The sequence below is a fragment of the Lipotes vexillifer genome, unplaced genomic scaffold, assembly GCF_000442215.2.
Source record: "Lipotes vexillifer unplaced genomic scaffold, Lipotes_vexillifer_v1.1 scaffold23, whole genome shotgun sequence".
Taxonomy (NCBI): domain Eukaryota; kingdom Metazoa; phylum Chordata; class Mammalia; order Artiodactyla; family Lipotidae; genus Lipotes; species Lipotes vexillifer.
The window spans coordinates 4,099,446-4,111,196 of record NW_006796283.1 but is presented as its reverse complement, the minus strand read 5'-3'; the positions used below and the strand labels follow the sequence as shown (position 1 = coordinate 4,111,196).

At 62.9% G+C, this 11,751-nt stretch overlaps 2 protein-coding genes across 2 annotated transcripts in view; one reads left to right on the top strand and one right to left on the bottom strand.

The window, feature by feature from the left end:
• Window positions 1–224: 224 nt before the first annotated feature.
• Window positions 225–5,723, top strand: CHMP1A (charged multivesicular body protein 1A). The gene is made up of 7 exons (XM_007468450.1): window positions 225–235; window positions 1,967–1,986; window positions 3,678–3,755; window positions 4,447–4,593; window positions 4,850–4,978; window positions 5,251–5,438; window positions 5,689–5,723. Exons 1-7 carry the CDS (start codon window positions 229–231, stop codon window positions 5,708–5,710), a joined length of 591 nt encoding a protein of 196 aa, XP_007468512.1. The 5' UTR covers window positions 225–228; the 3' UTR covers window positions 5,711–5,723.
• Window positions 5,724–9,814: 4,091 nt separating this feature from the next.
• The window catches only part of DPEP1 (dipeptidase 1), a 7,646-nt gene continuing 5,709 nt past the window's right edge, over window positions 9,815–11,751 (bottom strand). The window contains exons 3-10 of the mRNA XM_007468481.1: window positions 11,635–11,751; window positions 11,334–11,484; window positions 11,119–11,188; window positions 10,622–10,798; window positions 10,448–10,532; window positions 10,298–10,373; window positions 10,060–10,195; window positions 9,815–9,982 (exon numbers count right to left, since the gene is read on the bottom strand). Coding sequence (XP_007468543.1) covers window positions 9,815–9,982; window positions 10,060–10,195; window positions 10,298–10,373; window positions 10,448–10,532; window positions 10,622–10,798; window positions 11,119–11,188; window positions 11,334–11,484; window positions 11,635–11,751 — 980 coding nt within the window. The remainder of the gene's footprint in view (window positions 9,983–10,059; window positions 10,196–10,297; window positions 10,374–10,447; window positions 10,533–10,621; window positions 10,799–11,118; window positions 11,189–11,333; window positions 11,485–11,634) is intronic.

Here is an 11,751-nt window from a genome sequence, read left to right as displayed (position 1 = left end):
AGGCCCGGCCGCCGCCTCCCAGGCCCGCGCGGTCGCCACGGCAACGCCACCCCCCGCGAGACCAATCCGTCCTCTCGCGAGAGCTCCCGGCCGCCGGAAGCGGCGGCGATCCGGCAGTACCTGCCCTCCAGTCCTCCAGCCCGCCAGCCCGCGCCGGTCGGTTCGGTTGACGCCGCCGCGAGATCCAGTCCGTCCGCTTCTGCCAGGGCTGCCGCTGCCGGACCGGCCATGGACGGTGAGAGGCCGCCGCCCTCCGGGACCGCGCGGGGCGGGGCCGCCTCTCCCGTGGGCGGGGCTCAGGCGGGTGCCCCTGGCCTCGATCCCGGACCCTGGGCCCCGATCCCCGGTACCGGATCCCGGGGCCTCCACCCGGGACCTCGATCCCCGACACCATACCCCGGGACTCAGGACCCCGACCTCGACCCCGGGGCCTCGACCCAGGACTCCCATCCCCTTCCCTGATCCCCGACCCCCTTCTCCGGCTCTCCTCAGCCACCGTCTGCCCCTGCCCCACCAAGCTGCGGTACTGGTGAGGGACATCGGCCTTTGGGGGCCCTGGGATGCCGGGTCAGAGGGCACCCGAAAAGGAGACAGTTGCACCACTGCCCCCAGAACACCGCTAAGAGAATTAAGAAGAGTTCTGGCAGAAAGCCCTCACTATGTACAGGCACAGCAGCTCTTGAGATAGGAACCGTATGCGCCCATTCTGCAGATGGGAAAACAGGTTGAGGAGTCCGTGCAGGCACAGGCCCCAGGAGGCCTGTCCTCCACTGCCTGCAGCACCCCCTCAGGGCCCTCTGCCCTGCTGTCCTCCAGAACAGGAAGCATCAGTGATAAAATGAAGATACCGACATTTGCCAAGATGTTTAAGTGCTAGTGTGGTAGAGAGGCTGTGCAATGTTATTGTCATGAAAGAAATCCTATGCAGATTGCCTCAGAGAGAAGATGAACAGCTATACCCTCACCCCACGCGCGCGCTCACATTGGGTTTTGCCTCACAGCTCACTCGGCTTCAGCTCTCCAGGGAATTCTGTTTTTCCCGTATCCCTTTTCTCCAGGGTTAGGTTTTGCCCTTCAGAGTCTGTCCTTCCCACTCAAGTCTGGGCCACACCCAGCCCAGCCTTGCTTTCCCTGCAGTGAGCACACTGCCTGCCACCTGTTTCTCCAGAGATGCAGACAGCTCTGGCCTTGACTAGGGCCCTCAGTGACAGGTGAGAGCTGCACAGAGCTCCACTAGGCTCTCAGCTGGGAGCCTTCACATACCTTTGTGGTTCTGGATTCCGGTTGCAGGATTTCGTTTCTTCATTCCGGGCTAGTGTGGTACACCCTTTCAGAAATCATTCCGCAAATTTAGGAATGGGATATACACTGAGATAGTTTTAAGATGAAGCTGAATCTATCGAGCTCTTGAGTTTGGGCAAGTGAGCACCAAGTTCAGATACCGAGGGACTTAGCCAGTAACACACACAGGTCTCCAGTTCCTCACTGAGGGTAGGGGGGGACCTGAGCCTGATTCGATGGCTCAGAAATAGCAGCTCCCATGGAGAGCGGTCTCTGTGGGCCAGCTCTTTTATGGTGTACGAGTCATCGCCCTGCTGTTTTTATCCATAAAGAATAGACTGTCAAGTACTAAACCTTATTAAATTGGGGAGGACTCCCAAGGGTCCTTTGTAAAGCTGCACTGATTACAAACCATCTCGAGTTTTCACCTTGGGCCACACGCTGCACCCATGACATTCCCCCGCACGCTAACCCTTAAGGTCAGCTGGCGCCATCCTGGTGTTTTCCTGAATTGGAGAGTCAGGGAGGCTAAGGAGGGGCAGAGCTGGTGTGAGTAGGCCTCACTGAAGGCCCCAGTTCTGTTCCAGCTCTTCACGTCCAGGAGGGTCTTAGTGCCCCACCAGCTGGTTTGGAGCATTGCTTCTCACATTTCTTACAATCCTCAAACCATGTCCTCTCTTTGCAGATACCCTGTTCCAGCTGAAGGTATGTACTGCGTGGCCCTTCACCCCACCCTTGCCTGCTGCTTGTCAGTGGGGACAGATGGTGTGAGTCACACTCAGGATCATGCTCAGCCAGACTGATGACTGAGGGGTCAGGGAGGTGGTGTGCTAGCTTGTCTCAGGCTGAGCGGAAGCAGATCATTTGGCCTCATTCATGAGCACGCGTGTGTGTGCGTCCCTTAATGTTCCACGAGGCGTTTAAAACGGTTGCCTCGAGTCCTTCAGAAACACGTGCAGGAGAGCATTCTGGGCAGCTGAGCAGTCCCCCTGCCTGGGGTGGTGTCGGCAAGCTCCTGCCCCAGTTCCTGTAGGGCCCTCCTAGGTGCCCATCCATGGTGGGTTCTGAAGGACGGGAGGAGTGACGGGCATCGGCCCCCGACTGTAGCAGCTGCACTGTCTCTGCTGTGGGGCCTCCAGGCCAGATTCCCAGGTCAGGAAAATCTGGACTTTTCCCCGAGGAACGTAGCTGGTCGGGGTGGACAGACAAGAAAGCTTTTTTCCACAGCGAAATGTCCCAAGAGCATGGGGGCACCCAGGGCTGTGGGAGGGGCCCGAGGGCTGGGGACCCTCCCAGGTGGGTGAGTGACGCTGGCCAAGAGAACAGTGCTGACAGGACCAGAGTTAGGAAACTGGCCTCTGGGAGGCTGCTGTTCCCTTGGGTCATCTGGGTCTTCTCCCTGCCAGCTTCTGGTCAGCTGAGGCCTGTGGAGGGCCACTGACCAGGGCTGGGGTGTGCGAGGTCATGCCAGGCGGTCCCTGCTGCAGCTGACCAGCGGGTCCCAGGGCACCTGGCCAGAGTGGTGGACTTTGTTCAGAGGTGGCGGATGGTGGCCCGCTGTGTTCTTCAGGCTGTGTGTGGAGGGCAGTGGGCGGGGGGCTGGGCAAGCCTGGATGCAGAAGGCAGAGGACAGAGCAGAGGCCACGGAGCCTCTGACGTGAGCGGCCCCGTGTGGGTGGGGCAGGAGTGGGGCTCTGGGCGCAGAGCCGGGCTACATGGCGACGCCTGACACCGGCCCCATCAGGCGCCTGGGATGTGGCTTGCGGGACTGATTTTTTACTTTAACTTAATTTTAGGTAACTTAAGTAGCTACGTGTGTCTGGTAGCTACCGCACTGGACGGTGCAGGAAGAAAACATGGTCAGAGAGTCAGGTGCTGCAGACATTGATTTAAAGGCCCCTCAGAATTGTGTCTGATGACCGGGAATCAGGGATGACTTTGGAGAGAGCGCCCTGTGCCCGTGAGCCTGAGGTTAGGGAAGCGTTGATCTGCACAGAGGCTGGACCACGGGAGCAGGGGAGACGTTGGCCTGAGGCCTGGACACCGAGGTGGTCAAGGAGGGAGGGGTTTACGGTGGCAGCATGTGTGTGACGCTGGCCAAGGCCTGTGGGCAGTTTCTCAGTGTGCCCCCAGCTGCTGACCCGTGGAGCGAGGAGCCGGCGCGCCGTGCTTCGGGCTGGCGGAGGGAGGGGCTGCGGCCGCCGGGAGCTGGGCTGTGTAGAGGGGGCACAAGCGCACGGGCGGGCACCGGCGTCCTAGTGGGCAGCAGACTGTCCAGCAGAGGCAGCAGTCGTGAGGGATCAGTGACGTCCACTCTTGGAACGAACTTACGGCCCAGGAGGGCGGGCAGCGGGGTGCGGGCAGGCCGCGTGGTGACCCGGCCTCCTGTCCGTCAGCTCACTGCAAAGCAGCTGGAGAAGCTGGCCAGGAAGGCGGGGAAGGACTCCACGGCGGAGCAGGCCAAGGTCAAGAAGGTGAGCGCGCGCAGCCCCGGCCGGGCCTCCCGCCTGCAGGCGCTGTGCTCCGCGGGCCTGCACAGAAGCCGGGCCTCCCCCCTGCGGGCGCTGAGCTCCGCGGGCCTGCGCAGAAGCCGCACTCCCCTGCGGGCGCTGAGCTCCGCGGGCCTGCGCAGAAGCCGCACTCCCCTGCGGGCGCGGCGGGGCTGGAGGCTCCTGCGGGCGCTGTGCTCTCCGTGGGGGGCTTTCTTACGGCTGGTTAGCGGCTAGAGTAGCTCCTGGGGTGCTGGGTTTGGATGACTCCTCAGCCAGACTGAGGCTCCCAGGGCAGAAGGGAAACGCAGCCGACTACCCAGTCCGAAGCCACGTCACCGTCATCGTCGTGATTCCTTTGGAATCAGCATTGCCTGCGCTGGCTTTTCAAGCGCTGCTGCTTCCAGGCGGAGCTGTGTTGTGTGAGGGGAGCTGAGTGTGTCGGTGGGAGTGGAGGGGCCTGGAAAGGTGGCCGTATTTTCCTGAGCCCGGCTTTCTTGTCTTGATTTTCTCCGAGGGCTGGCTGGGGGCCCTGCCCCTGGACACCCTCGCTCCCGAGACATTTCTGATGAGAAACCCTGCGGAGAGGCTGAGAAGGGGCTGCCCCACAGCAGCAGACGGCGCCCCAGGACTGGCTGGGGCCGGGCTCCAGCTGGCATTTCCCCCTGCACTTCAGGCCCTTCAGCAGAAGAATGTGGAGTGTGCACGGGTGTACGCCGAGAACGCCATTCGCAAGAAGAACGAAGGTGTGAACTGGCTCCGCATGGCGTCCCGCGTGGATGCCGTGGCCTCCAAGGTGCAGACGGCCGTGACCATGAAGGGGGTGAGTGCTAGGCCGGGCGCCACGTGCCCGGGGCCGGCTCCTGCTGGCAGAGTTGAGGGGGTGGCCTGGCGCAAGCGGTCAGGCCGGCATTCCCTCCCTACAGTAAGGGCAGTGCTAGAGTGGAAGACGCACCCCGAAGGCTCTCTCCAGTGTCCGTCCTTCTGTTGACGGCGCCATCTGGGGATGTGCCATGCCGGGGGCGGGGGTGCGGGGGCCCTGAGGGCCCTGCCTGCCTCCTCACTCTCGCCTCTGCCAGGTGACCAAGAACATGGCGCAGGTGACCAAAGCCCTGGACCGGGCCCTCAGCACCATGGACCTGCAGAAGGTCTCTGCGGTGATGGACAGATTTGAGCAGCAGGTGCAGAACCTGGACGTGCACACGTCGGTACGTTGGCCCAGGGCCCGGGTGTGTGGGTGACGGCCAGGCTTGTGGCCCCTTCCCCTTCCAGGAGCCTGGCTCCTCGTGGGGAGTCCAGACCGGCCCGCAGAGGTCCAGCAGGGGAGAGGGGGGCCTGGGGCCGGGGGTGGGTGCCCGTGCAGGCAGCTGTGCCCCAGGACCAGCACGCCAGAGGGAGTGTGCTGGAAAGAGCGCCACAAGGGGGCTAGCGAGGGGAGGGAGCCACAGGAAGCCCTGACCGCCCGGCACACGACCCCCAGGTGATGGAGGACTCCATGAGCTCGGCCACCACACTGACCACACCACAGGAGCAGGTGGACAGCCTCATCATGCAGATTGCCGAGGAGAATGGCCTAGAGGTCCTGGACCAGCTCAGCCAGCTGCCCGAGGGCGCCTCTGCCGTGGGCGAGAGCTCCGTGCGCAGCCAGGAGGACCAGCTGTCTCGGAGGTGGGCCAGGGGCACCTGTGCTGGGCGGGCATCGTGCTGGGCGGGAGCTTGGGAGGGACGCAGAAACCCCGGCCTCGGTGCCTGCAGGCCCAGGAGCAGCTCAGTCCCCGCCCCTCGTTCAGACTCTGCTCACCGCCTATAGCTCCCCCTAGAAGAGGGGGGACAGGACTACACCGGCCTGGAAAAGGGCCTGGGAAAGCCAGGGTGGAGCCATTGCCGGGGCCTCAGGAAATCCTGTTGTCGTTTGCAGGTTGGCCGCCCTGAGGAATTAGCGGAGCCCAGCGGCAGCACACGCTCCATCCCAGCCTCATAGGGGAAGGGCTGGGAAGGCCGCCTCTGCCCCCTCCCCACTGCTGTCCCCCTCTCACCTGCCAGGCCTGGGACTCTGCCTCTTCTCTGAGCACGGGTGTGGGTCTGTGTCCGGCTGGGCGAGTTTGCACAAACTTCTGACTTCTGTGGGTAATTTCTGTGACTCCGGGCCACCAGCTGGGCGATCTGCAGGCTCCCCTCCGTCCACCACCCCTGAGAAACCCCCAGGGACTGGCTGGTGGCTGCCACGTCGATATGGGGGCTTTCAGACTCCATGTGATGGCAGATGCACTGGGAGTGGTCAGCCAGTGGGGGTCAGGGCTGCAGGCTGTTGCTAGGGACCCCTGGAGGCCCCCCACTCCATTTAGAACCTGGTCCTGCCAGCTGGATGGGCCCCGCTCGGGCTCCCCAGTGTAAGGTGCCTAGCTCCCAGTCCAGCGGCCCCCCGGGGGTCTGCATCCTCTCTCCCCTGCGCCTCTGGAGGGCTCGGGCCCTGCGGGGTCTCCTCTAGGAAGCCAGAGTCTACGCTGAGGCCCCTCCCAGCCAAGGAGCAGGTGCCTCCCCATCCTGGGTGGGATGCTTTTCTCCTGTCACTATAAATGATGGGGTGCCTCCCCCATCTGGCTCTCGCTGCCTTGTGGGCTCACGCTGTTGACCTTGAAGCTGGAGTGGCTGATGGGAGAGCTGCCCTCAGTGGGGCCAGCAGTGGCAGTGCTTCTGACGCCGTGCTGGGCTGGCCTGAGGGGGGCTTCAGACAGGCTGCGCTTTTCTGTTTTCTCCAATTACTGAAGTTTACTTCGATTTCCTGAAGCTTCCAGGGATTTTTTTTTTTTTGCCAAAAAGAAGGAGCAAGTAGATCGGGAGCATTTGGTATGAGCCCCTCTCCAGCGTCAGCTGGAGAGCACTGCTTGTCGGTGCTGACCAGAGGCCTCTGGCTGGCCGTCTGTCCTCACAGCACTGGCTCTCATGGACAGAAACGTGGGAGAGCTTTCCCTGGCTCTCTGCGTTTGATTCTTCCTGGACTTGGAGCCCTCGAGTGCTCTGTACAGTAAGTTGTGCTGTGGGCTGCCTGGCGCTCTGGACTGTGGTGTGAGGCCGGAGAGAAAAGGGTTCAAGAGCCACCTGGTTTTTCTTCTGTGATGCCGACCTCGCCTTACTCCCTGGCCATCACCCCTTGGGGCTCCCACGTGCCGGGGGTTCAGAGAAGGTCCCCAGGGGGTGCAGAGCTCCACGGAGACGCCCTCTGGGGGCAGAGGCCACACTGCATCAAAGGGCAGCAGGCGAAGTCTGCCTTTTGCTGAAATGCTGTTGTGAATAAAGAGATTGATGCCTGAGAACTGTCTCCATCTTTGCTTTAGTGACCTGGGGTGGGGTGGGGGCCTTAAGGGGACGGTCGGCTTGCGGTCCAGCCCGCCAGTAGGAGGCTGCCGGGTTCCTGAAGGAGGGCAGGTGGGGTGCTGTGAGGAGTGGGATTCCCAGGCCCTGCTTGGTGAGGCCGAATCAGGTCCACAGTTCCTCTACGATTTTACTTTGAAATACTTGTAAACTTACGTAACAGCTGCAAACCAAGTACACAATGTCTGTATGCTTCTGTGTAGGGGCTTTCCTCACGTCAACGTAGTTACCGTAGAACCGACCAAATCAGGAAACCGCCCTCATGTTATTACCCTGTGGTCCGTCCAGCCCCGAATGTGGCACAGGCCCTCCCGTTTCTCCACGTGACCGGGACGGTCTCGAGGCCAGTGGGTCTGCACCGGTGTGCCTGCGGGAACTGCGTCCAGGCGCCCCCCACCCCGTGTGCCCCAGAAACCGCATCCGGGCAACCTATGTCTGCACCAGAAACCAAGTCCCTGTGCCCCGCTGTGTGCACCAGAAACTACATCCGTGCGCACCCCTATGTGCCCCCAGAAACTACCACCGGGCGCCCCTCTGTACTCATGGGAACCACGTCTGGTCACCCCGCTGTGTGCACCGGAAACCACATCGGTGCGCCCCTCTCTGGACACGTGAGCCACGTCAGCGCGCCCCCTCTGTGCGCGCCGGAACCATGTTGCTGCACCACCCTATGTGCACCAGAAACTACGTCCGGGCAACTTCCCCACAACCCACGGCTCACACGAAGCACATCTGTGGGCCCCACTCTGCTCACGGGAACTACGTCCGGGCACCCCACTGTGTGCACCAGAAACTACGTCCGGACACACACCGACACATACACACACACACACACATACCCCGTGGGCACGGGAACCACAAGTTTGCACTTGTCAGGCCTCCCCCTCTGGGTTACTCCTTGGGCAGGGAAAAGCCCCGTTTTCAGGTTCTCAGCCCCTCCTCCCCGCACAAAGTTCTAGTTTCGGCACTGCTGGCTGCCCCCACCCCTGAGAGACCCCCTTACCCACCAGAGGACTGGGTTTGTCGCAGGCCTTGCCGGGCCCCTCGACGTGTCGTCAGAAGGCTCTGCTCTCAGCCGCGCCCTCTTCAACGTGGCTGGCGTCTGTTAGATTATTTGGCTTGTGTTTCACGCTGGTGCTTTGCAGCCTGGATGGTCTTGGTCAGTTTTTTTGGGCGTGTGATCCGTGGCCAGGGTTGCAGAGTCGGAACCACAGTGGGGTCCATGCGCCTTGTGCCCAGCCCGCCTGCCAGAGTGACCACCTGTGACTCTGGGCCCCCCTTGTCCCCTCTGAGCACGTCTGGGTTTGAACAGGGCCTGGGGCTGCTTGTTGCCTGGTTGGAGAATCGCTGATGTGGGCCCTGCCTGGGGAGACAGCCCTCCAGGGGCTCCTAAGCAGACTCCACGCTGCTGGGTGGGCCCGGGTGTGGCACCCGCCTCCCTGGGGCCCCTTACCAGGACACCCAGGAAAGGCCTGCAGGCCTGTGTCTCCCAGGGTGAATAAGGGGTGAGCAGAAGGGTCCCCAGAACCAGATTCTGGGGATGGCACTTGAGGTGTGGCCTCTGGTGTGATTCTAACGTGGTTAAGATTATTTCAGACAAATATTAAAGCGTTTCTTATGGGAAAATCCCTCCCAGTTAGCAAAATAAGGCGTGCCCGCCTGCAGCCCACCAGAGGGCCCTCCAGCCCTGATAAATCAGCCAGCCATGGCAGGCTGGCGTGCTGGGCAGGATTTGGCCAACTCAGGACAGAAACCCTCAACTTGCTTTCTTCTCCTTTAATGTTAAACTGATCCTAAGTGATCAGCAAATACCCACAATGTCCCTGCTGGTGGCTTTAGGTATCCCTGGAGAGAGTGCCTGCTGGGAGAGAGAGGCAGGGCCCCAGCCCAGAGGCCCTCGCTGGCTCCCACGGCCCAGGCTGGCAGGCACCGGTGGGTAACGGCACAGAGGGGCATCCTCAGGAGCTCTGGCCTGGAAAGGGGCCAGCAGGGATGTGTTGGGGGTCTTGTCCAGAGTCTGTCACCCACTAAGTTATTCATCTCAAGACACATGCACCGGATGACCGGTGGCAGGGGGAACGCTACTGAGCCCCCCCTTGGGCAAAGCCCTGCCCTGCAGGGTCCTTGTTCATGGTGTGTGAGGACACCCTGCAGGGCTGGGTTCCTCCCTGCTCCGGACCTTGCTTTCCTGTTTGCCAAGAGAGGCTGGCCCAAGGGGTGGGCCGTGGGCACAGCGTGTGTGAGTGCGTGTGGGTGTGTATATGTGAGAGCATGGGTGTGCACCGCTATGAGGATATGGGGTGCAGGTGTGCACACGTGTGCGTGCCTGTGTGTGTGCACGCACCTGTGTACAGATGTGCGTGGGGAGGTGGTAGCCGGAGCCTGGACTGTGTGTTATTTTAAAGACCCTCCAGCAACGTCCACGCAAAGCCTCTCAGACCCTGACCCCTCAGGCCCTGATCTTCAGGACTCAGGCACTCCTGTGTCTGGTGTCCAGCCAGGAGCCCCCTCCAGGGCCAGGGTGCTGATGACACGAGACTCAAAGGATCGGCGACTTTATTGAGGGTCCCGCTGTGCCTGTGTTTTGTGCTGCCCAGGGGAGCGCAGGTGCCTGCCCAGGACAGGCCAGTCTGAGCGCACAGGGAGTCGCTGACGTTCTAGCACCCAGGGCGTCAGAGGCGACACGGGCAGAGGACGAGGAGTGCAAGGGAGGCCAGCAGGGCCCCCGGCTGGAGGTGGAGGCTGGGGGCCCCTGAGTAGCCGTAGCTGGTCCTGCAGGAGGCCTCCAGCTGGCCCAATGGGATGGGCGCCTCGCCGGGAGCCTGCGTGTGACTGCTCGCCTGGGGAAAGATGCAGGTCAGCTGCCTGCCTGAGGGCAGGAGGTGGTCGGCGGCGCGGGGGATGCAGGACCCCTCACCTGCTCCACCGCCTCGAAGACCCTCAGCAGGTTGTCTGCCAGGGCGCCCTTGACCTCTGCCTCAGTCCACTGTCTCCTCAGCAGCTCGGCGGCCAGGTCTGGATACTTGGACACGTCCTTAAGCCCCGAGGGGAGCCTGAGATGCGGGTGGGGAAAGCCAGGCTCTGCATCCTGGGGGGCAGGGCCTGGGCGCCCCCACCCCGCCCCTCACAGCACGTGGAGGGGAGTCTCGCCTCACCTGGACACACCATCGTAGTCCCCACCCAAGCCCACGGCTCCGGCCCCCGCCACCTTCTTGATGTGGTCCAGGTGATCTGCGGACAGGCGGCACGTTGAGGGCCCTGCGAGAGGCCCCAGCCCGGCGCCCCGGCCGCTCAGCCCCACCCACCTGCCACTTGGGACAAGTTGGCCTCCGCTTTGCAGGAAACGTAGTCACTGTAGAAATTCACCATCACCAGGCTGCCTGTCTGCTTCTGCTCGGGAGAGAGGGGGGCACCGTGGGCAGGGCGGCCAGGCCGCAGGGGCCAGCCCAGGAGCGGACGGCCCCGGCCCAGCCTCTCACCACCAGCTGGAGCACGTCGTCGGGCACGTTGCGCCGGTGCGGGCACACGCTGTAGGCCGAGGAGTGGCTGAAGACCACGGGGGCCTGGGACAGCTGCAGCACGGCCTTCATGGTGGCCATGGACGCGTGGGCCAAATCGATGATGATGCCCAGTCGGTTCATCTCCTTCACGACACTCTGAGGGGGGACGGGGCTCAGGGGACCCGCACAGCCTGGAGGGTCTCAGCCAGCACCCTGGGACCAGGCAGGCTGTGCCGTGCACGCTTGGGTTCACACAACCTTCTGGGGTTTCTGGTGGCCGCCTGGGAAGTCCAGGTGTGGGGAAGGGCACTGGCCAGGTGTTAACAAGCCCTTCAAGTGGCTGGAAGACTGGAGGCCACTCTAATGATCAGTGGGTTCCAGTGGGAGGACCGTCCTGCTGGCCCATCTCACAGTTGAGGAAACAGGTGACATGCCGGGTCTTCTGAGGGTGACCGAGGCCCCGCCCCCCCACTCACCTGCCCAAAGAGTGACAGGCCTTGGCTGCGGGCCTCATCCTCTCCCGTGTCCACCAGCCAGTTGTCGGCCCTGGGAGAGCAGAGGGCAGGCGCCCGAGGGGCAGAGTGGTTGCCCGGGCCCACCCACCTCAGGACCCTCAGGAGGAGAGACAGGTGCCGGGGCGGTCCCTGCCCTGAGACCCCCCCGCCCGGCCGGCCCCCCCGGGGCTGCTCACCAGGGCGTGTTGCAGCTGTGGGTGAGAGTCAGGTACCGCATGCCCAGGTGGTAGAGCGCCCGCAGGACGCCCAGGCTGCTGTCGATGGAGTGGCCGCCCTCCACGCCAACCAGACTGGCCACCTTTCCCTCCCGGAAGGCCTGCCGGATGCCTGCAAGGAGAGCCCAGCCAGGGGCAGTGGGCACCGGGCGACACGTGTGCCTGGGTGTCGGGTGTGGGGACTGGCTTCCACGTGAAACAAACCGCAGAGTGGTGCAGCAGCCCCTGCTCAGGACCGGGGCTGGTGGGCGCCGGCACCCACCTGTGCTGTCGGTGACGCACAGGAAGGTCTCGGGGTACAACTGGCACATGCGGTGGATGACATCAATCTGCTCCAGCGTCCTCTTCACGGCATCCTTGTTCTGGGTGTCGCAGGGCG